The 27251-nt window shown below is 40.6% G+C and overlaps 1 protein-coding gene across 1 annotated transcript in view; it reads left to right on the top strand.

The window, feature by feature from the left end:
* Nucleotides 1-1460: 1460 nt before the first annotated feature.
* uxs1 (UDP-glucuronate decarboxylase 1) overlaps nt 1461-27251 on the top strand; it is a 48959-nt gene continuing 23168 nt past the window's right edge. Inside the window, exons 1-6 of the mRNA XM_080838649.1 lie at nt 1461-2394; nt 11205-11232; nt 12876-12924; nt 16557-16600; nt 19656-19716; nt 21678-21858. Of these exons, the coding sequence (XP_080694775.1) occupies nt 2304-2394; nt 11205-11232; nt 12876-12924; nt 16557-16600; nt 19656-19716; nt 21678-21858 (454 nt within the window). The 5' untranslated portion in view covers nt 1461-2303. The remainder of the gene's footprint in view (nt 2395-11204; nt 11233-12875; nt 12925-16556; nt 16601-19655; nt 19717-21677; nt 21859-27251) is intronic.

The raw sequence follows: 27251 nt of genomic DNA on the forward strand, positions 1-27251 counted from the left end.
CAATTCTTCAAACTGCTTCCATCTGGTTGCAAACCCAGGGTATTAAGACGGAAAGAAGCTCATTTTAGCAGAAGTTTTGTCCACTCTGCCTTAGCAACACTCAACAAATCAACCCACTAGCACTGATGGAAAGTTCTAGTATCACTTGCATTATTGTTGAATGTTATGTGACGTGATTATCCATATGTTTTGTATGGAACATGTACACATGTTGGGGTAGGGCATTCATGTTATGGAACACAAATAACACATGTCATGGAACACAAATATCCCGCTGAGACAATTAGAGTCTTTCTATCTATATCATTGCATCATGCTGAAACTACTTTTCACCTCAGATATGATTCTAGTGTCCAACAAAGCCTTACATTATTTACATAAGCCTATGCAATTTTCAGAAGCCAGGTTAGATTTGTGATTCAATGAATTTGACAGTACCAACCACACATGCCTTACCTCTTTTGCTTCTCAACATTCCAAAATCCAATATGGAAAGGTTTTTTGCTGCTTACAGCCAGTTGATGTGTGCTGGTACTGATAAATGATTAAATATATGCCAAAAAGCAACCTGTGTCCAGTTCTTTAGTAGTGTAACGTTGACTTACCAATGTAGTTTTGAACAAAGCGACCAATTTGTTAAAAATGAACTGAACGCTAAGGCTGAAAGCTTTGACTAGGATGCTAGCCATACATTAGACAGGAAACAAAAGATGTTTGGCACAAAGGAGATGGTAAAATAAGTCGGTATATAACATGTGGGAGCTGAGATTTTTAAACAAAATCACTGATTTTAACAGATGTCATACACACAGCTAGCCTATATGACCCCCCCAAAAAGGCAATACAATTTCTTGTAAACACTGTGTCTAAACACACTGTAAGAATTTGATGTCATGGAGACCCATTTTGTTGAATTGAAAGTAGGTAAGTTGAATCATTACAGTAGCTTTTCTATTGGTTCAAAGAGATGGAGTAAGTATTCCACCTGGATGTGAGGATTATCCATGGTTAGGCAATTGTGACACATCAGTGAAATTTGTTGGCTACTAAACTGTGGTGCTCACCATATTAAATCCAAGGATAGACAGAAAATGGTGCGATACAAAGGAGACTACTCGGGCAGAGAATACAGACAGAAGGGGCAGTGATGTCCAGTGGAAATTCACAGAATGATCACATAGTGCAAGCTCTGTTCTGTTTTCCCAGCGTTGAATGAATGCTTGTCTGTGCTGATGGTTAAGGTTTCTATCATCGATTAACTTAGGCTTCTTAACACATTGGGTTCAGGTTCATTATAAAAGTGTTGAATGTATCCCCTTTTCATTTTTATCAAAGTTAAGTCGATTATTAAAACGTCATATTAGTTTGTGTGGGTTTTATTTACTTTCTGTGTAGGCTATGGGTTGCATTTGTCTAGATGAGTCACAATCCTCTGTAGTTCTGCAATCGCGGCAGGCTTCTCAATTGATAACAGATATACTCGCTTTTGTTTTCTATGGGTGTAATGAGAGGGATGGGACTCGGATGAGTGTTTGCTTGTATTATCTTGACTTAAGATGAATGTGGAACTAGCCTAGGTTATTTTTCGTACAATGACTTATTTGTTTATAGACGGCCGGTAGCTAGTGAACATAATGATGCCCATAAACTGGAACGATTGTGCCTGACTATTTCTCAGCTAACGTAAGCTGATAGTTAGCTAGCAAGCTAGTTAACGTTACCTGGCCTTCAGGAAGATGGCAAGCATGACTTGTCAATCGTTGCAGTCGATCAATGCCAGTATTTGTCTTTAATGTGCTTAAAAAACAGGCCGTCGTAAACCAAGAGTGTAAACGATAGGCCATACGTGTTTTATTTTAGTAGAAAATAAGGAGCTGGTGTAGCTAACGTAAGGTACTTTCATTTTAGCCCTTTTGCTAACGTTACCTAGCCGGGAAGCTTAGGAGTTTACCGACACTGTAACCTCTGCAAGTTTGCTCGTTCTAAGTTAGCCAGCCAACATACACTGCCACTTTTGTATGCTTATCTGCAGGTTGTTTGTTTCGTAAGCGTTTATCAAAACGAAGTATCTCAATTAGCTAATCCTGAACTGCCAGATACCATATGGACTTTCATTTGTGCACTTTGAACTTCAGACAAAGTTTCTTTGGCGTGTTGCTGGGACCTTTACAAATTTAATTTTTTATATCAGATACCATTTTAAAGTGCCAAAATCGCGTCTAGAAGTTGCACATTGATTCCCATTAACGATGCGGCTATAACGGAGCACATGTGCTTCCGGGTTCGATGTTGCTGTTCTGTGGATGATGATGCGGATGACCTGGCTGATATCAGGAATTAATCGACGAATGATGAAACTCCTTGTCGCCCTTGCCTTGATTGCCTACATTGCCTGTGAGTACAAACATAGCCTCAGATGTGAAAGCTTAAATGTCAAAATGCACTACTCTAACATATTGTGTATAACCATCCAACATGTTCTTGATACCCATCTTTAAATAGAACACCCCCGTGTACCCTCCCACCTTCATGTAATGTTGCTAAGCAGCCCCCTCTGATGCATTTTGTTGCCCAGGATCGGGCCAGTTGCAGTGCATCACAAACAAATTCAGCAACGCTTTGTCGAGACCTTGTTGACAAACCTGTCTACCTCTCGAATTGGTTAAATTGTTTACAACATGGTATTATTTGAATGACTTAAACCTCCACTGGCCTTGGTGTCCTGAAAATATGATGTTGTCAGTTTAAAAAATAAATAATGTTTGTAGGTCCAAAGATGAAGTTCTTGATTTCATGTACACATTTAGCATGTTATAAACTCTGAGAAAATATAGTTACAGGTACCACAAGGATTAGCTGAGGTGGGTTTGAGATTTGTCCGAGAAAGACGGGGCAAGAAGCACTTTTAACATGATCAGTGTAACCTTGTAGGCTACTTAAGTGCAGTTAACAGAGGACAGGGGAGATATGAGACCTTGTGCTTCTTGTATAAAACTCTCCAGTGCTTCCACAAAAGTTAGCATGCCACAGACAGAAACTGAGTGAGTGAAAATCACAATGTATGCCTCACAAAGGCCAGCTAGCTGTTTTATCCTTTTGATACCCAGAAATGGTATAATGTTCACCTAGAAGTAGGCCGAGTTGATCACATCGAATGAAATGCAATCGCTAACCCCCCAACAACACACACGCTTTGGTACATTCTTCCCGCAAAAAAAAACACCTGAAGCAGCATATGCTTATATGATTAATCCTGGCTCTGCTGTTATAAGAAGTCAAACATATGGAAGCTGGCCACCAATGTCATATGTGATGATCTGCAGTGGTCAGAGTCGTGTACGGCTGTCAGACTGGCTGTGTTCGTGTGACTATAAGTGGTGAGACATGATTAAATACTAAGTGCAGAAGAGCAGCGTTTGTGTTAGGGGGTTTGACTGACTGTGATCAGGACAGCCCCTCCATTTGCTTAGGCTGTTGCTGTTTTCCAGTTAACCTCATGACCTTTGCAGCCAACAGCCATTCTCTAAAGGGTTTTGTCTCCCTAATAACCCTAATTACAGCTAGGCCTATTGTAAAGAAAATAATTAACTCAACAAAAGCATATTCCAGTTTGGTATGATTTAGTGCCACTGAACACATAAACTCATTATTTGGCCTAGTTTAAAAGAGATAGGCTACATTGAATAGTCTGTATTATGGTAGTGTGACAATATAGGCTATAATTGTCCGTCGTTGTGCATGTGCATTTGAGCTCATTTTGCCGTATTAATGGTTATTTGTGTTACGTCACTGCAGGGCTATAAACATTTAGGGTTGTTGTCTTTTGCATGCCGTTTGTTTAGATTGAGTCTTATGAGTTTCTTACTTTGTTATCCTATTAACAACAAAATTGTATTAATAGTGAACCAATTAACCATTAACCAAGAGATAATTAAATGGAGCAAAAAAGTTAATTTCTAATAAACAGGAATTTGAATTCAATTTGTAAGGCCTATCTTACATGTTATAAAGAACTTTCCGAATATGTGTGAAGAAGCAGTGGTCCAAATACAGGCAAATCTAATGCCAGACTATGTACTGTGCACAACATATTTTTTCTTTTGCCAATAAGTTGATGTGTCAATATAATCTTGTAAAATCAGAGTTTCACCTGTTCCAGGTAGCTTGTCTTGATGAGGCAGACTAGTTTGACAGACAAGACTATCAGGGGAAGATATGGCCTGTAATCCTACTTGTGCATAACCAATCCTCTGCAGGCGCTTCTGGGCCACTCCAATCAGCAGCTTAGATGTTCAAAACAGGATCTTTGGACTATAGTGAATTTTCCAATCAATCCCACTCTGCTAATCAGGAAACAATCAAAGGGACAAGTTCCCCTGCCTAACCAATTGGTGGTCAGTTGCTGGCGAGAGGAATATCAAAATTGAAACACTGCGCACCCTAGCAGTGGCACAGGACGGGCTGGCAACTGCATAACATTGCAGCTGGGAACTGATTATGATCTTTGCCACATCCTAAGAGAGACAGTGGACATCTACCCAAACATTCACAATATAATGAAAGTACTACTGATGATGCCTAACTCAACTGCTACTAACGGCCGATAGTAAAATCAAGTCTAGAGACAATGATGAGTACTAAACTCTGATTATTGTGTTTATATTGCATATCACACACACCACATGCTCTCATGTCACTATCACAGCAAAAAATATATAAAAATACAAAAAAATGTACTATATTAAAAATTACATTGATGACAGTGAGTACAATAAAATACCCTTTTTTTAAGATTTAAAGATTTTTCTACACATTCACAGATCCAAAGACGCATTTACAGATTTGTCTGCACATACAAATCTCATTACACTTTCAAATCTCATTACACATTAAGAGAGTTCTTTACAATTTTACTGACTGATGGTCACAGATTGAGATACAGTTACACAACTCTCCACACACATTTGCAAATAATTTGCTACAATAATGTCCCAAGAGGTTACTAGTGTAGTAGCCACTTAGTGACATGTCATATTCACATTTATTTAAAAACATAATTTGTGAGTGATTTAGTGGTGAGTCGATCAGAAGGTTACAATGGCGTGATGGGCTTGCTGAATGTTATGTGTATGCCCAGTGTAGAGGTCTGGTTGTTTTAGACTGGTTTTCTCCATCTCTATCTGCAGATGTGTATATAAAGCTGCATGAGGATGGCCACACCCTCATATAAGGTGGAAAAAAAGCTTTTATGATGGTTATGGTGGTGATGGCTCAACACTGCGGTACACCTAATACCGGCCGTATGGCGGTGATGGAGTTGTTGTTGCTGCCCTAATATTCATTGTTTATGGTATGTCTTTTTTAATTTATTTAAATATTATTTTATATTTAACTGGCCTCATTGATGGTCAGGATTTGAATATCCAAACCTCAGTCACATTAATTAAAAGTTTTCAGGCAGAGTAATAGTGCAGTGTTTTTTGTCACAAGAACATATGTAACAAGTCGGATGTTTCTTTGCTGAAATAGGAAACATGGACAGTTAGATTTGGGTCTGTCACATTTTTTTGTGATTGAACATGCTTCCACACTTGGCATTCCTCACACAATTACGTCTGGTGTATCTGTGTAAGTCTCTTCCATCTGGCATGTGCTGTGCCGTGGTTGAAAGATGCTAATTGGAATAGAACGCATAGGAATGGTCTCTGTCTGTTTGTTTTGTGGCAGATTCTGAATAAAATCAATGCAGTGGGCAACCCCGAAAGCCAGCAAAATCCTGTTGTCATCTACAGTGTGGGGTCGTTCACAGTGACCGCAACAACGCTGAAATGAGGAGAAGGGATAGAAAGATGCTTGGAACAAAGGTATCGCATTTGCTCCTGACTGCACTTTTGCCATCCGGTCAGAGAAATGCCTTCAGCATGCATCAAGACGGTCTAGTATGAGACATCCAACAGTAATGTCCACAGTACACAGGGAATAGCCTATGAACATTAGAGATCACTAGAGATGTGTTGCAGCATGATTAGTTTGTCCTGAGAGCGATGTGTAAGTGGAACAGAGAGAGTCGTGAGTAGATGTAGGTGGCAGACATCCATAGAGAACACGCAGGATTAAAACTGGGATCCTCAGTCGTAGAAGCTCAGTGAGAATCAATCATGATTATAGCCACAGCCAGAGAAACCGCAAGAGAGAAAGAGAAAATCATAAAAAGGCTTTCGCAAGACCAATCATGCTGCAATGTCTTCTTTGGATACAAATTGTGGAGCATTATCTTTGCATTCCGAGAGATCAGAGATTGAGGTGGTATTGAGAACAGTGAATTACGGTGGCTGGCCCTGTTCTTCTAAGAACACCTGAATTGTGTGGACCATCCAAATGTTCTCAAAAATGTACTGTCCAGAGACGCAGGAGAGGTTGTTGAGAAATAATTATTTTTTGCCTCTTCTTTCATGTGTTTTGAGCCCTGGTGTAGCAGGATTTACTAATTATGTAATTTATCTGATTAATTGTTAATCAGCAGTACCGGCAATTACACAAATATGTGACACACATAGACACGCAGGTCTAGGCTTATTCTCTCTCAGGATGATGTGGCCTTTGGCTGCCACTCTATAGCCCCCCGTGTTTCTCCCTAGATAATCCTCTCTGATGTGGCCTGAATCGACGCCAAGGTCCAATATCTACTAATTACCGTGAGTGTTGGCTTTAATTACCAAATGGACCATCACAGGAATCTAAAGCCGATTGCAGCTTATGTCTGTCCATCGATGCCATGTCCTCCACAGAGGGGGAAAAACTCTCCCCTCACGGATTAAGAAATCAGAACACACATTTATCTAAGTACCTTGTCATGACACTAAATGCTCCGGCCAGCAAGGTGCAATTGGTCTGATTTTAGAGCCACTGCTGACGGTCCATGCTCACGGTTGCCAATCAAGGTGTTACTTTGTGTACATCTACTGAGGTTGCGATCTTTTAGCCCACCTCATCAGTGGGGTGGTGGCAAGTAGTGATGAAGTTTGGCCTTTAAAAGCACCCAACCACCACACCATTCTTTGAAATCAGAGTATACATGCACAACTTGGCCTAGTTGAAGTCGAGCACCAGACTTTCAGCCTTTGGAAAACTGAGAACGCACACACACAAACACACACACAGAGCTGTGGAGGGGTGATAAGGAAAAGAAGAATCGGGGCGACATTGCGGAGTGGCTTTGCTAGATCAAGCGAACAAAAGATTTTATTTGGGTAAGGGGGTGGTTACTGCAAGATAAAGGGCCGTCCCAATTCTGTTGGTGGTCCCTAAAGCCCCCCCAGGCTCTCCAAGTGAGAACATGTTGAGCGAGTGACCTTGGTGGTGGATTCCCAAGCCGCTTCAGAGCACAAGGAATGTCACATAATGTAATAATAGCAGCCGCTGTAGTGCCTTGACTACGGCATGGTGATGCTGGTGGTGGTGTTACACACTGAAGAACATAACAAAGCCTACAGCTTTTATGATATCATCATGTCTCAGGCCAAGGTGTCGGTAGTCAGTTTGCTCACAAATAAGCACAAAGAAGGTATGTAGCCTTAGTTGTGGGTGTTTAGATACCAACATAACATAGAAACAGAGGGATACAGTGGTAGTGTGTCTTGGAACTTTAAAAAGCCGTAAAAAATTACAAGTGGCAAAAAAAAACAGTTAACTGCACTCCTCTTACTGCTAGTGGTGCTGTACATATACCAGTGGTGCTGTACATAGAAAGTGCCTTCAGAATGCATTTCCCAGCACGTTAATTCATTGGCAGATGGAAAGAGGGAGAAAGGCTCTTGGGGTGTCTCTCAGGTACAGGAATAGTCTGCTGCTGCGGCAACACCTGTGGAGGAGAGAGAGACAGATTGGGAACAACCTGATTTGCATAACCACAACACACGCACAAGCACACACATGCACACACACACATGCACACACATGCACTCACGCACACACACCAACCCTGCTGTCATTTCCACCGGGGGGAGTTCAGGAAACACTCAGCCTTGACCTCTTTAGTGCATCTCTTCCTCCGTCTCTGCCTACCTTCCTTTACCCGCTTGTTTGCTTCCTCGCTCCCTATCTCACTCCCTGTTTCTTTGATTCAAAGCACAGTTTCCAGATGAGAGGTCCGTGTGTGTGTGTGCGTGTGTGTGTGCATCTGTTGTGTGTGTGTGTGTGTGTGTGTGCATCTGTTGTGTGTGTGTGTGTGTGTGTGTGTGTGTGTGTGTGAAGTGTGGATTTGATGGTTTTCAGCTCCTTCATCTCTAACCTTGACATTTTTAGGCTACCACTTTAGGCACACACTCCCCCCCCCCCCCCCCTATGTCAAAGACAAAGGCTGCCCATGAAAGCCTTGGCATCAAAACCAAACTCTGACATAAATGACACCCTCACCCTGATATATGAGACTGATATATGTGCACTGTGCTTCATTCATGAAATAGGCCATCCATATGTGAAATCACCATTATTGACAGTTATGGTAAAATACTAATTATTTGTTTAACATGGATCTAATCAGTGTGTATACACAGGGACTCACCTGGGACGGACGCATACACCTGTGATATTTCAGCAGGACAGATTTTAAAAGGGTTACCAATTTAGATGAATGGTTGTTTGCTAAATGTAGCTTGTGTGCTAGTTTACGTGTTAAGACCAATCCTTGGCAAGCCGACTGTGGCTGAGTATGTGTTGACAGCTACCCCTGAGAACTGGACTGCCTGCTGGACAGCTATTGAATCAGGAAAAAGACCAAAGGATCTGGATTATGATCCATGAGAATCGAGAATGAGAATTTTTTGCATTTTCTTAGGTTTTTGAAAGTTCACATTTTGTTTGTATCTTATATGCAAGACTGTTTGCTGGGCTCACAAATTTGAGGTCTAAATCAAAGTGTATATTTGAGTCAGTATTGCATCATGGAGGTTCATAAGACACACATGCTTATTTTTCCCTTAAAAAATCTTTACAATTTAAAAATAAACCTTTTCTTGTCTAAGGGAAATGTTGCATAACTTCCTATTTGTTCATTTATTTATTGTCATTATAAAAATGAAACTTATAGGCTAAAAAATAAAACCAAGGCTAAAGAAACAGAGATACAGTACAGAACCGGGCATCACTCCAATGAGAGAGAAAATAATTGTTCTTTTTTGGATGAAGATTTGATTTGTGTTGATTTGTTGCACAACCTATAGAAAGACTATGAGCATCTGTTGTTGTCGCTAGAGTATTGTGTACAACTTAAACGATGACCATAACAGAAACCTGACCCAAGTGCTGATGAAAAAGCAATGCAGGCTGCATGGTGAGTTACCCTGCTGCAGATGGACTGGTTGGTGAAGGCCTGTGATCAGTGAGTCAACAAAGTCCTTTTTATTTTTATTTTGAGAGGATTACCCACAGGCATGTGGCCTCCACTGTCCTGAATTATGATGAGGTGCTGTTTCCTTGGTAACTTTAGAGGGCCACCTTTTAGATGCTCAGGCTAACAAGCCACATAATTCCTACCTATGAATTTGAATGATGTGGACTCCATATTTCAGAACAGTGGAATAATACGCAGAGGCCTAATGCTCTTTTCCAGGACGGATTATTTTATTGTTGTTTAGTGTCCTTCCATTTTCCCATTTTTCTCATTCTCATTTCCGGAACACGGTGAACTAGCAGTGTAGTGCAAGGTCAAAGCTATGCTATACATTGCTCCTCCATGTTCCACAACCCTCGATAGGTGTGTATTGGACATAACATAGGGTACACCATGGGTCGGGAACCTATGGCTCGCGAGCCACCACTGGCTCTTTTGATGACGGCCGGGGCTCTCGGAAGAAATGGGTTGGAGAAAAATACGGAGAAAAAAAACGTGGAATCAAGGCATCAGCCTAGGCCTAGTAGAAGGCTTAAATAACAGTCAATACTAGTTATATAAAATGACAATGCTTCGTGTCAAATACGTAGGTCTATCTGAGTACCATAGCCTGCAAAATAATGTTACAGTTACGGCTGGTTGCCATGCCAATATCTAACAAAATCATAGATTTCTCTACATTTCCGTCAACGAAAAAACTTCCATTGTTAAAGTTGATAGGCTTGAGAAAAATATCAAAAAGGAAAAAAACGTATTGTGCATCCCTGGTGTTTCTATCAGAGATTTCGAAATAGACTCGTCTGACATCTGGGTGGGCAAGTTCAAATCACTGAACGATCAGCTGGAATGAATCGCACGTCAGCGAGCACAGTTTGCGAGCGAACACAAGTGGACTGACATGGGAAAGCTTCCATCTCAAGACGAACTGCTTCTAAAAACTTGGAATGAACTGCCCATATATTGCTGTGTTACCCATGTTCGGTTCCACTTATGCATGCGATAAATCTTTCTCACATATGAAAAATATAAAGACGAATCTGCGCTCTCTTATAAACAACGAAAGCCTAAATGCTTGCATGAAGCTTCACCTCACTGAATATGAGCCAGACTACAAGGCCATCAGCAAGTCTATGCAGCACCAGAAGTCGCATTAATCTCTGGTAGGCCTAATGTTCAATTTCGAGTGTTGTGTTGTCAACGTTGTTAACTTCATGTCGTTGTTACGCTCGTTGTTAACTTCTGTCATTTCCCATTGCCATTTACATTTCAATAGGCTACAATAACTTTTAAAACTGGTAGAAAATGTATTAAAAAAACTCTGTTGAATAAAAGTAACTGTTAGTTAAATATCCAAAACATTTCTTGTAACTGTCTTTTTGTGGCTCTTCTGAGAAAACAAAAATTAAAAATGGGTAAAAGTGGCTCTCCAGGCAAAAAAGGTTCCCGACCCCTGGGGTACACCATGCAGGATAGTGGAAGGAAAATTGAGGTTTCTTCAGATCTAAAGATAATGCCACTGAAATCCCTTTTTCTGCAAATTCCTCAACATGTAACATGATTGACATTGACCTTAACTTGTTGCCTTGGAGACATATGGAGCTGCATCCTTATTCCCAAATGGAGATGTATGGTAACTTGAGTCACACGTTTTCTATCCTCTTAAAAAGTCACCACCCCAGTTGCTTGTTCTCAAAGCAAGCTAATAGAGTTGAGGATTTTTCATCAGCCAGAGGATGACCTCCTGCTCTGCAGGGACTAGAGTACGTAACAGCATTGAGACATTTGTGCTCACATTCTCTCATCTCTCTTTCAGCTGTCTGGGGAACCTACACAAATATGAGGTAGAGTATGATTTATTTATTTATTTATTCTTTTTATAGGTTTTTTCTTTTTCATTCAGTGGTGTCATTAGCATGTTTTAAACCTTGACACAGATATATATATCGGCGTCAAGGTTTAAAAACATATATATATGGACAGTGCCTTGCATAAGTATTCACCCCCTTGGATGTTTTCTTGCTTTTATAAATCAGTCCTGGTCAATATAAGTTGGCTTTTTGAACAAAAGAAATCACAAAAAAAGCCCTCTTTAATGTCATAATGAAAACAGATTTCTACACAGTAGAATGTCAATTAATTAAAAATATGTAATGTAAAATAAGTGATTGCATAAGTATTCACCCCCTTTAAAGTGACTGACCCTAATTCAACAGAGGTCCAGCCAATTGGTGCTAGTAGTCTCACAAATAGTGAAATGGGGATCAGTGTGCAGTGAATGTGTCTCAAGTGATTGAAGTATAATGACACCTGTGTCTGGAAGGTCCATTCACAGATCAGTATTCAGTGATCAGTATTCCTGGCTACCCTTACACCATCAAGACAAAAAAACACTCTGAGCAACTCAGAGAAAAGATGGAAAAGTATAAGTCAGGGAGAGGATACAAAAAAAAGGTCCAAGGCACTAAACATCCCGTGGAATTCTGTTAAATCTATCATCAAGAAATGGAAGGAATATGGCACATGTGTAAATCTGCCTAGATTAGGCCGTCCTCACAAGCTGAGTGACCGTGCAAGAAGGAGACTGGTAAGAGATGCCACCAAGACACCTATGACTACTCTGAAGTAACAAGCTTCAGCAGCTGAGATAGGAGAGACTTTACATACAACAACTGTTGCTCGGGTTCTTTACCATTCAACGCTTTATGAAACAGAGCCACTGAATTAGGTCAGTCACTTTAAAGGGGGTGAATACTTATGCAAAAACTTGTTTTTCATTTCATATTTTTATTTCATTGACATTACTATGTAGACATCTGTTTTCACTTTGGGTGTATACTTATGCAAGGCACTGTACATCTCTAGTATCTCCACAGGGGTAGTTGGCTGTTACTTGGACATATTAATTATTCAGACAAAAACACAAAACCAACTGATGTCCATTTGTTTTGATAATCACAGGGTGCCAGTGTGTTTTTGCTGTGTTTGTTGAGTTTCTAGCAGGAGAGTTTTGACAGACTCGTGCTGGTTTCCTTTTGCTTCCAGCCATTGAGTTTGTTTGTTGTGTGTTTAGCAAAAGTTGTTCTGCTTTGTGAATGTTGAATAGAGGATTAGGAGCCATGTTTTTTCTGCCTATACGTTTGGAGCTGTGTGTGTGTGTGTGTGTGTGTGTGTGTGTGTGTGGTTGGCAGTTGGAAGAGAAGAGTTTGGGTGTGATCTGTCACCGGGGAGAGGATGCGTGCCGTCACGGCTACAGCTCCTCTGTCAACACGGCAACATGTGGCGCTTGTTGACTTGTCCCTGAAGCTGTCTGCCATGTTGTTTGCTCTGGGAGAGCGTGGTAGTGTCCATGCACACTCCAGCTAAAGCAATCAGCTGTCTCCCTCCATCATCTTCTTCCTCTGCTCTTCATTCCCTCACACACTGCCAATACCCCCCCCCCCCCCCCCCCCCTCATCCTCTTTCTTTTACCTTCTACTGCTTACAGGTCCATACAGGAGCAAGGAGAGGTGATGATTAAGCAGAAGATTGATGAGGTTGGTGGAACATGTATATCACACATCTCTCTCCCTCCCTGTCGCTCGGTCTGTCTGTCATTGGCCACTCAACCAACAATTTGTATTTTTTTTCTAATTGAAGTTAGTTGGTTATTTTTCCCACTGCACCCTCTCTCGCTTCCTCATCTCCTCCCAATCTCTACTTCTCTAATCTCCTCTGAGACTCTCTACTAACCAGTCTGGTTGTTCGCTCGCTCATACTGGCGCACTCTGTTTCCCCAGCCCACGCCATGCCAGCCTGGGAGCTCAATTTAATTACTTCCTACTAATTAAGACTCACAGTCGGGGCCAGGACTACAGAATAGCAGATACATTTTTTTCATGCTATTGTATTTTTTTGGTTGCACGGTTGTGTATTTCTTTTAAGTAATTGTTGTCACTTTTTTTCTTTCCTTTTATGTCAAAACTATTAAAAGACCTGGCAGGGTGCCCACAACTCAGAGAGCAGTACCAGCAGCGGATAAAACAAAAACATGGACTGTGTTCTTTCATTTTGTATGTACACACATACCCAATGTTTCAAGGCAGGGACCCTCTGCTGGATTTTAATAAGAAGAATGTTAATTCAGTCTCATGCAGTCAAATTAATGCATACGATACATTACCCAGATAGTTTGTGTGAAGGACATAAAAGATTCATTCCAGTCACATGTACACATCTATACCGTTTCTTGTAGCTGGTATTAACAGGTTTTTGCCTGGTAAAACTTGCCGGTCGAAATGTCTGGTAATAATGCAAAAAAAACAAACGTAGCCATGATATAGTCAAGATTATCCATAAATCCAAAAATATGGACATTTGTGTTTTGACGGTGTTACGACCTGGCTCGTGAGCCGCAACATAAATTGGAGACAGACCACAGACTGTACAAAAATAGTATTTATTTGTATAACGCAAAAATTGAAGATAAAATAGTGAATGCAAAACACCAGCATCAAACTCATGGTGAGAATGCCAGCCTTCTGAGGGCAAACAGCATGGCTTTTACCCACACCTCCTCAGGTGTGGACAATCAAGCTGATTATGCCCATTCACCAACCAAAGGTTGTTGCACTGCCAGTGCAAAGCCAGTGGGGGTGTAGAGGGGCGTAACCACAGCGAAACCGACTATTAGCAGCCTAAAGTATGTTTTTACCCCAAAGGGATACGACTTATTCAGCAGCGACACCTCTAAAGTGCTTATTTATAAGTTCAGCAAGCCGTACTTCGACTGGGCTACACTGGCTAAAATCTCCTGTGTTCTTCCCATGACAAGCTGTACCTCAACTGGGCTAGACTGGCTAAAGTCTCCTGTGTTCTGCCCATGACAAGCTGTACCTCCACTGGGCTAGACTGGCTAAAGTCTCCTGTGTTCTGCCCATGACAAGCTGTACCTCCACTGGGCTAGACTGGCTAAAGTCTCCTGTGTTCTGCCATGACAAGCTCACCAGCAGGAGGGCTCCTCTCTGCAGGACCAAATCAAGACAACACTGCAAAGTCCTTGCAGGAGTGATGCAGCTGATGCACATCGCAAGTTTAAAATACATTTTGGATACATTTGTTTTCAAGTCAGTGGCAGAGGACTTTACCACAATGAAAAGGAGGAACTAAAATGTTAGTGGTGGCAGAAGTATTCAGATCCTTTATTAAAGTAGAAGTAACAATACAGCAATGTAAAAATTCTCCAATACAGGTAAAGGTCCCTCGTCAAACATTCTACTTCAGTAAAAGTACTAACAGCAAAATGTTTTCTTGAATGTATTGAAGTAAAATATTGGTTTGATACTGAGTATTTTTTTATCATTATATATGACATTATTAGAGTATTAATACTGAAGTGTGAAAGCAGTATGTTACTACTGGAGGTGAAGCTAGTTTGAACTACTTAATTTACTGTAACATATACAGGCACACCAGATTAATCTGATGGGTTGTGAGATGATTAATAGGAAAGGAAAGATGAAAAAGTGACTGACTGAAACTGAGTTTGAATTATTTCCTCTAATATGATTTTTAGTGAGATATTGGATCACTTGAACACTTGAGCGTTTAGAGGGAAAATCACTGTTTCGGGGAGCTGTTAATAACCCAACATCTGAAATAGGACCCCAACTACACACTGCTTTTTGTAAAATGTCAAAAGCCAAAAAGGTTTTTTAAAACTCTGGTTTACTCTTTATCAATTTTTTTTTTTTTTTTTTTTAAATCTCGTTATATCATCCATTGTGTAAAATCGTCATCTTTAAATTAACTATTTTATTAAGCTGTCAAATAGATAAATGAAGTTGCATAAAAAATAAATACTCAAGTAAAATATGACAAAGTACCTATGCCGTTGTCATTCTTTTTCGCTAACTTAGAGGTATGTTGTAATTTGCATTTGTGACATAGACTGCTATTGAAACGTGACCGTTACGTGTCAGATGTGTCTGGTAAACCGGAAAGAAAAAGTCCTAGCAGAAACCCTGATGCACACATGCACACACATGCACACACATGTACACACAGACACACAGACACACAGACACACAGACACACAGACACACAGACACACAGACACACAGACACACAGACACACAGACACACAGACACACAGACACACAGACACACAGACACGCACACAGAGTTGGATGAAAGGCCTCATCATTTGCGATCATCAGCTCATTACCCAAGACCAAACACCTGCTTATCAATAGAGCCAAAAGCTCATTAGACCCGGCCTTTACCACTATCTCTATGACCTTATGGTTGAAAGTATGCCGGAACATTCTGAGGTTCATTTGCAGGCACCTAAGGATGGTTTGGGGGAATGCGGTGACATTTGTTTTTCTTTCCTACCACAGGCATTTGATATTTCATTAAGCAGTGTCAAAAAGCACCCAGATGTTGTCAAGGTATCTCTGCTCAAGAGAGTGTGTTTTTTTTTTCTCTTCTGGCCTCGTTTGACTGCGTGTCTATCAAAGATTTGGCAAGTTTTTGTTTATTATTTATGCCATCAGATTGAGTGATTTAAGTGTTGTTGTGTTTGCACTGTTGCAAAGCTTCCATTATTATATCAAAGAAGAGCATTCACTTTCAGTACAGTCTAAATTGTCAGTGCGAACTGTGCTGTGCTGTGTTGTGTTTCTTCTCAGCGCTTCAGCAAATCTACTGCAGTTTGGGTGAAAGGTTCCATTCTCCTTGTGTCTTTTCTGTGCCTCTCCCTCTCAATTACTTATTTTTTTCTCTAAGCTGAGGTTTGGGAGGTTAAAAACAGGCTGTTGCAGTCTGAAGTATATGTTGTTATTGAATTGGTCTCTTCAGAGGCCACCCCATACGTCTCTTCTCATGAGCCTCATGCAGGCCCCTCTCATCTTGTGTAAATCTTCTATTCCCAGATTTCACCTTTTTTCATTTCATGTTTATTTGCATGTTGGTCTTTCTTTGATAGTTTTTCTCAAACACAATATTGCAGAAAAATCTTCTGTATCCCCTCATGGTTTTCCCTTCTCAACATTTGTTTCTTCTTGTAATGAAGTTTCTGTCTTTCTGTCCAACATTCTCTCGCTTGTATGTTGCTTTGGACCAAAGCATCTGCTAAATGACTTAATGTAAATAATGTGTTCTGTGCCTTTTCTCTTTTCTCATGTAGGTAGTTGCACCCTTAAGAGACAAGATCCATGATCTAGAGTTGAGGTGAGTTTGTTTGACCAGCTCCTCTATATCCGTTCTTTGCTCCTGTTTTTCTTCTTACCCTGGGAATGGAGAGAGGAATTTTGAGTTCACTTCTAGTTACACAACAAAAATGGAGCCATTTTTTAAATCCTGTTTTTCTTATAACTTTGCTTTTCCAATTCATTCAATGGTGGTCTTCCTTCTCTACGGCTTCAAATGAAAATTCATCTCATGCCCCTAAATATTTAGAATAAACCTCACGTATCCCGAAATGCCTTTGGGGGTGACAGTTAGACTCGACTGAATCTTCTGCCTTGAGGCATTTAAACCTTTGCCCTCTAAAAAGTTTCCCGTTTTCCATCCGACTAAAGCGATCCGACTAACTCGCCGGAAATCTCCTCCTTCACAAACATGTCTCTCATCCACAGAGCCTTGGCTAGCGGGTCAGCAATCACATCAAAATCTTGGTATGGGTAATGTTATATTTTAATTCATTGTTGTTCTCGTCCTCAATGGAACTGCTGGTACGCTGTATCAATGCCGCTCCCCTCACTGAGGTTGTCAACTATTGTCACCGTCTGAAGCGCCAATTTAGAAACCTTTTTTTCGGTCCACGAGGAGGCTGAGGCTAAAATTCTCGTAATAGATTTTGTCTCGCTCACCTATCATTCAGTGAATCAAGATTAATTTTGTTAGTTGCGTGCCTTGTAAACGATGACCTTGCCTGAAGGACACTTACAACGCATCCGTCTCTAAAGGGGGAAGCATCCAAATGTCCCACCCGGTCTTAACGGCTTGCGATCTCTCTGTATGTGTGAGTGTCTTATACTCACTCACTCTCTCTCTCTTTCTCTCTCTTTCTTCTCTCTACATGTCAGTATGTTCAGTGAAATTGCATGTTTGGTTCTGTACTGCCGGTGTGACCTTTCAAATGGCTGGTGAAGTTGAAAAAAAGATGACTGTATTGTTAGTGTGAATCTATTGACTGTGGAATTGGAGGGGAAACGACAGGGAAATAAGGGTGCGCTTCACACCATAGCTCCCTCCTAGAGTCGCTGGCACAGCCTAGCCATGACCTCATCGTCCATCCCTAAATGACACATTGGGATTCTGAACACCATCTCACTCTGTTTATGTCCTCGTTGCTTTTTCAGAGAAAAATTATTTTCTCATGGCGGCCTGTGTGTGTGTGTCAATGTATGATTGTAGAATAGAGTAGAATATATGTATTTGTCATTGCACAAATGCAACGAAATTGAGGTGGCAGCTCTCAGACTTCAGTGCAATTGAAAAGTAAAAAACAATACAAATATATACAATAAAACTTTACAGATTTACACTATAAATACTCAGCTTAAGTTAAAACAAGTTAAAAAAAAAACACAACACGTAGTACACATCATAGAGACAAATACAGGATAGTTTGTGTGTTGCCAGCAAGTTATTCACATTCATTGATTTCAGAAGGCTGTGCACATCTCTGCTTAAGCCTCCTGTAATGCCTGTGTGATTTAAACTCTTAATTACTCCACTCGATCAATTATTGATCTGCATGCCTGATTGTTATTTAACTAGGAATTACCCAGCTGAACATGTGCCCTGGACATGGATTGTGGTGGTTGTCTTTTCATGATGCTCTGTTTGTGGCTCCTTTGAGTTGTAAAGAACATTTCTTCTCTGCTGCCAAGATAAGTGAAATGCACTAGAACAGGTGATCTGGTGGCTGACATGGATTGTCACTTTAAAGCAGCAATACGGAGTTCCAAAACAATTACGGAGTTCCAAAACTAGTAAACTAACTAAAAACCTTGTAAACACCACAAACAGCCTAGTTGACATAGAGATAGCTAGTGGGGAAGACACAGGTGTTTATCTGTCCATCATATAACCATATGCTATCAAAATTAATTTGAGGATGGTACCAAAACTCGTTATTTTATATGTTCTGCCATTTGAACGAAAAAGCCATAACATGTGTTGTGCAAACACTTTAAAATCAGCAGTAAATAAAATATTCAGTGTTAATCTCAACTTAAACAATGTTATCAAAGCAAATACAAAATAAAAATTAATGTTGTCCTGTTCGTTATGAAAAAGAAAAAAAAATGGCCACAAAATCCTGAGCCACAATATTATCATTAAAACAGGCAATTTATTAGGTAACAGCAGAAACATTTTACTTTCAGGGAGCAGCATAACTAGTCTATATTCAGTACCAAATGTCCCTGTTAGAGTGAGAAACCAGAAAACATTTTCGGTGCAGTTTTTACATAGTAGCAGTTACTACTACAGAAATATTACTTGTTTAAACGAAACATGTAATAATTCATATTATTGTAATATATGAGTAATATTCCTATCATAAAAGTATAGATATATATCATGTTGCCATTCTGTATGCTGAGTAAACTGATTATATATTGATTTAACATAAATTACATAAATACCTTGTGCATGTGTGTATTTATTGCACCTATCTGTTCTGTTTAATGTTATTTTCATATGAAACCCCATAGTTATAATTATAATGATTATTATAATGATTCATAGTATGCAGTGTCATAACTACATCTCTTACGTTTATAACAAACCAAACCGTTTAAAAATCGGTTGAAAATTGAGCAAGTTGTGGTCATTTAAAAAGTACATGTACGCTGCCAACACAATGTTATGGGTGAGGTTGACTGTGACAAGTTGGCCGCCATGTGCGGACGTTCGACTCCGATGGCCGGCAACGCAATGAGACATACATCTATGGTTTACCCGTTTCCGGTTTCGCTGCAGGCTTTTACAAAATCAAAGCCTTTGAGCAAAATAAATACAAATAATTGTCGGTGTTAAATAATTGATGAATAAACGAGAGATTAACACGTTAACTTGCCCAGCCCTTATAATAAGATGAAAAGTTGTTTTATCACATATCAAGACAGACGGCGAAATGAGTTTTCTTTTTGAAGCCTTTGAGGATCTCTCCGGAACTGCACTTTTTTACTGGTAGGACTGAATTCTTCAAACGTTTATAAGTTGAGCCAACAGGTATTGATTGCGCATGCTGTTTTCTCCCTTCACTTCTCAGTTTCTACCAGAAGTACCCCCCTGTGAAATTCCTGTCAGAGAAGGATCGCAAGAGGATTCTGGTGAGTTGTCAAAACTTCTCTCTATAATACAACTGCTACCCTCTCTTGCACACACACACACACACACACACACACACAGACCTACGCACTAGGGCTATGTATTGGTAACAAGATAATGATTATGTGATATGTATCATGATACAGGGCTTACGATTCAATGTATTGCGATATATTGCAATACTGAAAGCAACACGATATCCCATTTTTAAAATCTAATTTTAGGTAAACTCTCCTTGTATAAAGGAACCACCCCATCTGCATTATGGTATTACTTTTGAGTGGAACAGTCAAATGTCTAAAGATAGATTACAACGCTGCTATCTAGCAGTCACGGGTTAAAAACAACACCAAATGAACCATAAATCTTTGCATGTAAACTATATAAAAAAAAAAAATTATAAATATAATAAAATATAAAACTATTGAAAATAGTTGCAGGGTTTTTGAATATCAAGTGTAATCGTGTATTGATATTTTCTTACACCCCTATGACCCACACACAACTGTGCTTCATCATACCCCTTTTCATGATTGCTGTCCAAGACATACCCATACAGAGAAACATTACAATTTTTTGGTCTTCAGCCAGGCAATCTTTTCTCTTGATTGTTTCCCCCATAATTGCTCAGTCAGGTTTAGGTTGCCAGTAATGACAGTTTTACCTCTGGCCACGCTTCCCTGCTGGAAAACACTGGAGAGAAATTATCATGCGTCTTACAGCAATACCCATGTTTTTTTCATATCGTATCCTGCCCTAGGCACAGCAGCACATAGAGAGGCTTTGAAAATGGCAGAGTCCTGAAACTGCCCCCAGAGTGATGATACCTGTTTGTGATTGGGTGGGAGGGAGTGGAGGAGGAAGGGTCACAAGGGGCAGCTCTCACTCCCCTTCACTCCTTCACGCACCACTGGGCATGAAGATGAGCAAGCAATTGGCAAAGATGTGCAAGCATTCGCCCGCAACCTCTGTGTTGTCCGGACACCAGCCATTGTAATAGAGTTATTTTTTACCGGTATATCGCTATTCACGTCTTGAGCTGAAAACGGTGTGCATTTGCATGGCATTTTTTTTTTTGTTGGACTGACTACTTTCACTTTAAAGTAGGCTAATGTAATGTAACAATACAAGTTTTTAAAGATTTTTTCTTATTTCAACCTCTGTTAGGTGAAAATCAAGTTACCTCAGGACTCTGGAGTTGCGTTTAAGTAAACATAGCACAAAAAGTAAGGACATTTGTGCAACAATGCTTCTTGGCAATAAATCTTATACTGTTGGAAAGCCTGTTTATTTCCCTTTTAAATGGTGCCACATTTGTAAGGAACATGCATTTGTGGAATGAGCAGCACAGCTGTTTATGTGGGTAGCACCCAAGCAAAATTTGCCAAAATTCTCTGCCAATGCTAAACAGTTTATTCGCATGTTGGTATTCATGCAACGGGGAGTCAGTGCAGGTCAGCCAGCGTGGTTGTGTTGGTCACTCTCACACGTACAGCACGCCCAAGCTGATCCCACAAGTTTTCAATTGGGTTGAGGTCTGGACTCATGGCGGCTATTCCATTCTCTCCCTGATGGTGTATTAAATGAATAAAGTGTAAAATTGCCGACATGAATTTGTTTGTTCCTTGTTTGTTCACTGATCAAGCGTTCAATCATACAATCCACCAAACAACTCAAAACAAGAGTGAATACCAACAAGAGAAAAAGAGAATTTTGGCACATTTTGCTTGGGCGCTACCCACATAAACAGCTGTGCTGCTCATCCCACAAATGTGGCACCCTTTAAAAGGGAAATAAACAGGCTTTCCAACGGTATACGATTTATTGCCAAGAAGCATTGTTACACAGATGTCCTTACTTTTACTACTCAGAGAGAGGGAGCCCGGGCTCACTCCCAGACTGCAGAACCTCTACTGGACTATTCCTCAAAACTTTCCTCCCCTGTCCATGCCCCCTCTTCTAGATCACTGGAGGGGCGGGCTTCGTGGGATCTCACCTGACTGACAAGCTGATGATGGATGGCCACGAGGTGACTGTGGTGGATAACTTTTTCACCGGCCGCAAACGCAATGTGGAGCACTGGATCGGCCACGAGAACTTCGAGCTAATCAACCATGATGTGGTTGAGCCTCTCTACATTGAGGGTAAGGCTGTCTCTATGGCTCGGTGCCAATCTTAAGCAATTTGGGGCGCATGGTATGGTAAATAATCGGAAAGTATGCGATGATGAACAATACAGTGCACACCAACACCAGGTGGAAATTAATGTAAATTGCACATTCGCTTTCCTGACGACCGTGAAATGGCAGCACATTTGAGTAATAGTAGTACATATCAGCAGTAAGACCGTGAAATACATACCCTTCCATCAAATTCAAATTTGACTAGTCAGGTCAAGAGGTCAAATTCTTCTTATGAATAAATAATGCGATGACATGTCGGGTTGGTTTATGGTCGCTAATAGATGTGTTAGGTCACCACTTAAGTACTGGCCAGAATCCCATTGGCTCTTGAGGCGGGGGCTAGATAGACCTGCTTAATCATGCTCTGAGCCCCTCCATACTAAGCCATCAGAATGACTGTTTGCAATGTGTGTTTCGACAGCCATGATAAACTAACATGGTTACTATTAAATTGAATACTGAGAATGTATCACTGAAAAACGCATCTTGGCTTGTCTTTTTCTTATCGTCTTTGTAATGTTTATTCACCACTGTGAACTGTTTTTAATCAAGCTACATCTTCATCCAGTCACTCTCTATATAAACTGGACAGATCCTCCGTAGTTTCATCTCAGCCCAAGTTTGAAGCAACCAGCTTAAAGTCTGATGGAATAATGACTGTGTTTTGAAAGAAAAGAATCTCCATGTGAGAATGTGTAGCCGTGACAGGCAAGTCTGGCAGAGATGCAGGTCCACAAGAAGGTTTGTGCAAAAGGTTGAGGGTTGTTTTTATTTTATCCCAAGCCAAAAATCCGTGTAGACATTTACAGTGAGAATAAAACTAAAGTAAAAATGCAAATAAACAAACAATGACACGAGGGTCAAAAGAAAAGAGAAAATGAACTAACAAAAGTTAACGCAACACAAGTTAATCAAACTAGCTTGGTGCAATAAAGTGACTCACTGTACTAAGTTCCTAGGCTCTCACTAACAACAGTGTGCACACATGGCTGGCCTCCTGAAGACTGAAAACACTGGACCTTTTCAAGACACCCATTTTCCCTAAGTAATTGGAACAACCCATTAATGCAAAAACTAGGGGTAAAAATACAGAACATGCTTTTACAGACACATTAAAGACATTAACTGCACAGAAAAGAAATGTTCCTAATACAGGAAATAACAACCATCACACTCGTGTCATTATATTAAAACCAGAACGCTTCATGAGCGAATATCAATGTAAATTGGACAGTACCATTGTCCGCTCACGCACGAGCGCAGTGCGCGAACGCGCCCCAGTCGGCCACAACCGCATATCAGGCTTGGCAGTGGAGGTGCGCGCCCCTTTAACACTGCCGCCAGAGATGCCAGGAGAAGAAGGTAAACATTTGAGACTTCTTGACTTTACTACTTTACTAAATAAACCTTTGTGGATCCGAAATAGTCCGTCTGCTTGTTGTTCTTGGACTCTGTATTTTAAAACATGTAGCATTTCGCTAGGTGGTCAAACGCCATTGCGAACAAACAATTGTAAACAACGTTGCGAGGTTGGTGCGTGCACTCACCCTCTCGCAAGGAAATTACTCACAGGTTTAAAAGCAGGTGTTTTACAGCAGTCCAATGTCTTGGTAAATCGGCACGGTTTAACAGTAAAGGTTAAAAGTAGTCCATTTAACGCTCTCAGTTCAAATCTTACCAAAAGAAGCCATTACCTGGCTGGTGGTCATGTGACTCAGTTACGTGATGTGGAGACGCCAAGTCACAGCATCACACTCCACCATAGAAGACTGAAGCCTGTGGTGCAGATGCATTGCCATGACACTTGTCTAGAGAATTTACTCCTCAAAAAGATAAGAGGTTTACCCAAAAAAGATGAAAGCTAAAACAGGTGTGCCCATTTTCTTTGAGCCAGAGGAGCTTGTGTTTTTCCCACCACCTCAGATTTTTAAAGAGGCTATTGATCCAGATGTAGCTGCGTTTGAGAGAGAGTTGATATCGAAACAGACAACACCATTAAACATTCGATCCGTCAATCTAGGGCTTCCACCACCCCAACCCCCTTCTTACAGATTGAGTTCATAGCTCTGACTTTTAGTCTCAGTGCTAAAAAAAAAACTTTCAAAAGAATTGCACAACTCCTCCATCTCCACATTCGAGGTCTCCCGACGCCCACTGTCCACCAGAAGGTTTTCAGGAGGAAAATCAAACAGACCTACATTAATTTGAACTTCAAACAATGTGGAAAATCCGCTGTAGGGGTTAGCAAACCGATTCAGACACACTATAACACGTACGCATGAACCTCAGAAACTATCACTGTGAACCTTCGTCCGAGGTCACAGACTGGACAGTCCCAGGAAACGGTTTAGTAACCAACGCCCGTCCCACAAAGGAATGTAATGCCAGGGCTTTCTACGGTCTTTCTACCGATTGCTCCACCCCTTTCTACAGCAGAGACGCCGCCACACACGTCTGCTTGGCATTCTCACTGCGATTTTTACCCGCTGTTTCACCATCAAGCCATTAGCACCACCCACCATTAGTACACTACTGGAAAAACCACACTAGGAATAATCCAGACAGGCAACTCTGTTTAGTAACAGCAGACACTTTTATTAACGGAGCTCGTCTGCTCAGCATTCTCACTGCAGACACTGACTTCACAATGTGTTGGAGGGGGGGATGTTTATCCCTGCAGGCTGCCGCCACCAAGAGGCCTGGCTCAGACGCCTTGGACAATCACTCTGCTTCAGGATCCATCCTTGGGTATTCAGTTTTTTCTCCGCTGTTTTACCATCGAACCATTAACGGCACCGACCATTAGCATACCAACGGCTCACAAGAGCAGAACATGGCAAAACGTAAATTATTCATAAGAATAATTATACCTCTTGACCGGATCTGTCAAATTTGAATTTGATGGAAGGGTGTGTGTTTCAACCTCTTGCATTGGTGAGAGGGCCAGGTTTGACTTGCTCCACTGACAGTCGTGTGTGCAGAATTTTCCAGTTTAACAGGAATCTCATGTTTCTAAGCAGACTTTGCTTCATTCCCATTGCAGTAGTTTAAAAAACATAAAGTCACAAAATTGTGTCGATGAGCACCACTGTAGGTGAAATGTATGGAAATACAGTTTGTCTTTATGTAACAAATCCATCTACAGTTGATAAACTGGCAACTGAGTGTATATTATGATGAACACTCAGCTAAAACGAATGCGTTCTAATACACCGGTCCTGCAATAAAACTGCAGTGTTCAGTATTTGTTTAAACTAAGTTAGAGAGCTGTTGAGTCAACCTTGTGGTGATTTTGTACTGCTGTTGAATTCACCTTTATTTTGACCTCCCCATTTTAATCAGTGAGGATGGGCTGAAAAGCAGAAACACCTTTTGCATTTAATTTAACAGCACCACAAACTACATCCTCCCAAATGATCGCCACCTCTCTGAATCTGTCTCAACATAAACTGAGCATCATAACAATCATGAAGGGGGATTTATTGCAGGACTGTTGTAGTATGCTGCATTATTTTTCGCTAGGTGTACATTATAAACTGGCAACTGAGTGTGTGTATATAAAGATGTGTATTTTGTTGTCAGTACTCACTAACTTGTGCAGAGAAGGCACTTTATTTGACGTGTACTGAAGTACTTAAGATGCTGCAATATGTGACATAACAAAGTAGGAGCTTTTATCAGAGGTTCATATCTATTTTACATGCATGTTAATTACAGACTTCAGTGTTCATTAATTCATGAAATAAGGACATTATCATATTATTGATATTACATTAGATATGAACTTAATTTGGACACTTACAAAAGAGGACAGTTAACGGAACATGACAAATCACTTTCATCATATGCCAATTGTCTTTCCCCGCACTCATTGTTCAGCTGCGAGCCCAACACTGTGATTAGATGGGACACTGATCATAATCATTGAAAATCCCAAATGACATCACGGACAGTTTTTCTATGACAGCCAATTATTGCTGTGATCTTTCCCAGAAATGTCCCCGCCTGCATTTCAATGAAGACATATTGGTCTTTCTCTAGAGAGGCAGAGCACAGTCATCAGTCTGCCTGAAAATTGCAGAATGAGTGGCTGTTGATATGGTTCACCCCCCCCTGCTTTTCACTCCTCACACCTCTCGGTCTCAAAACGGATAGCTGTCTCGGTTTCCCCTGTTCCACCCTCGCTGTCTGTCCTCCCAAGGAGACTGCAACCAGCTTATTTTTTGATAGCATTTCTTTCAGCGCTGTCATATTGGACAGATAAAGGTAGAGAAATAAAGGAAGGGAGGTAAAGAAAGCAAAATGCTCTGGATGTTGTAGCCTCGGCAGTCAGTTTTGCCCTAACTGTGTGCTTAACTTACTAACCTAAAAATAGTCAAGAAGGAAAGGTCGTGCCTTGTTTCTCCTTCTTAACTAAAATCTTTATTTCAGCTCTTTCTGAAAACAGTCTTATATTTGTTCTGAGTTCTTTATCTTGATGAAAACAGCCACACAAGTGGAATGAATCAGCGCTTGGATCTTACTTCAGAGGTAGCAGGCTCTGGTTTCACTTTAGTCCACTTTATTTTCTTAGAACATAAAGGGCCAATGTCCCCTTTCTTTTTGTAGCTTTCTCATCTCGCTCTCCATCTCGAGGAGTGCTACCACGTTGGAATGCATGTTCTTCAGTCAAATTCATACAATAAGCACTTTAAATCCATTTGGGATGAACATCCTACATTTTCCCAACTTAAAAGCGATACATTTCTGCCTACATTAAAACGCACAGATGTTATTGCCAAAAAGGATGAGGTAGCATAGTTGATAGACTTGACATTGGCAGATGGATATCATCTATGAGCATTTTCAACAATTACCCTAAATGGAAATGCCTCTTCTGGGGAGATTCAAAGGGAGAATCACCCCCCATACACCACACACAAGAGACACAACATTGTTTGACCTCTTTGAGCACTTGATGGTTATGCTGGCTTCTGTTTCACCTTGGTTATTTTTTGTCTGTATTTGAAATGTTTTGTCAGTTCCTAAAAATGTAATTATATGGATTGCATGTGAGTCCGTTTTAATTCTCCTCTGGCACGGTATCTGCTATGTAAGGAGACGGTTGTATTAAAGGTGCAGTATGCAGGATTTAGTGGCATCTAGTGGTGAGGCTGCAGATTGCAACCAATTGAAAACCAATTATGAAGGGGAAGCTACCAGATCTTTGTGTTTCTTTAAGGAGTTGAGTCTTACCTTGAAAATGATGGAACAAATTAGTGAACAGTCAGTGCGGGCACATGATGGCAGTACTCCGATCCGATTCTCTCCATGGGGGGTTAACTGCTCTATCTCAAAGCACATGGCAGTGACAA

The sequence above is a fragment of the Sprattus sprattus genome, assembly GCF_963457725.1.
Source record: "Sprattus sprattus genome assembly, chromosome: 5".
In the NCBI taxonomy this organism is placed as follows: Eukaryota; Metazoa; Chordata; class Actinopteri; order Clupeiformes; family Clupeidae; genus Sprattus; species Sprattus sprattus.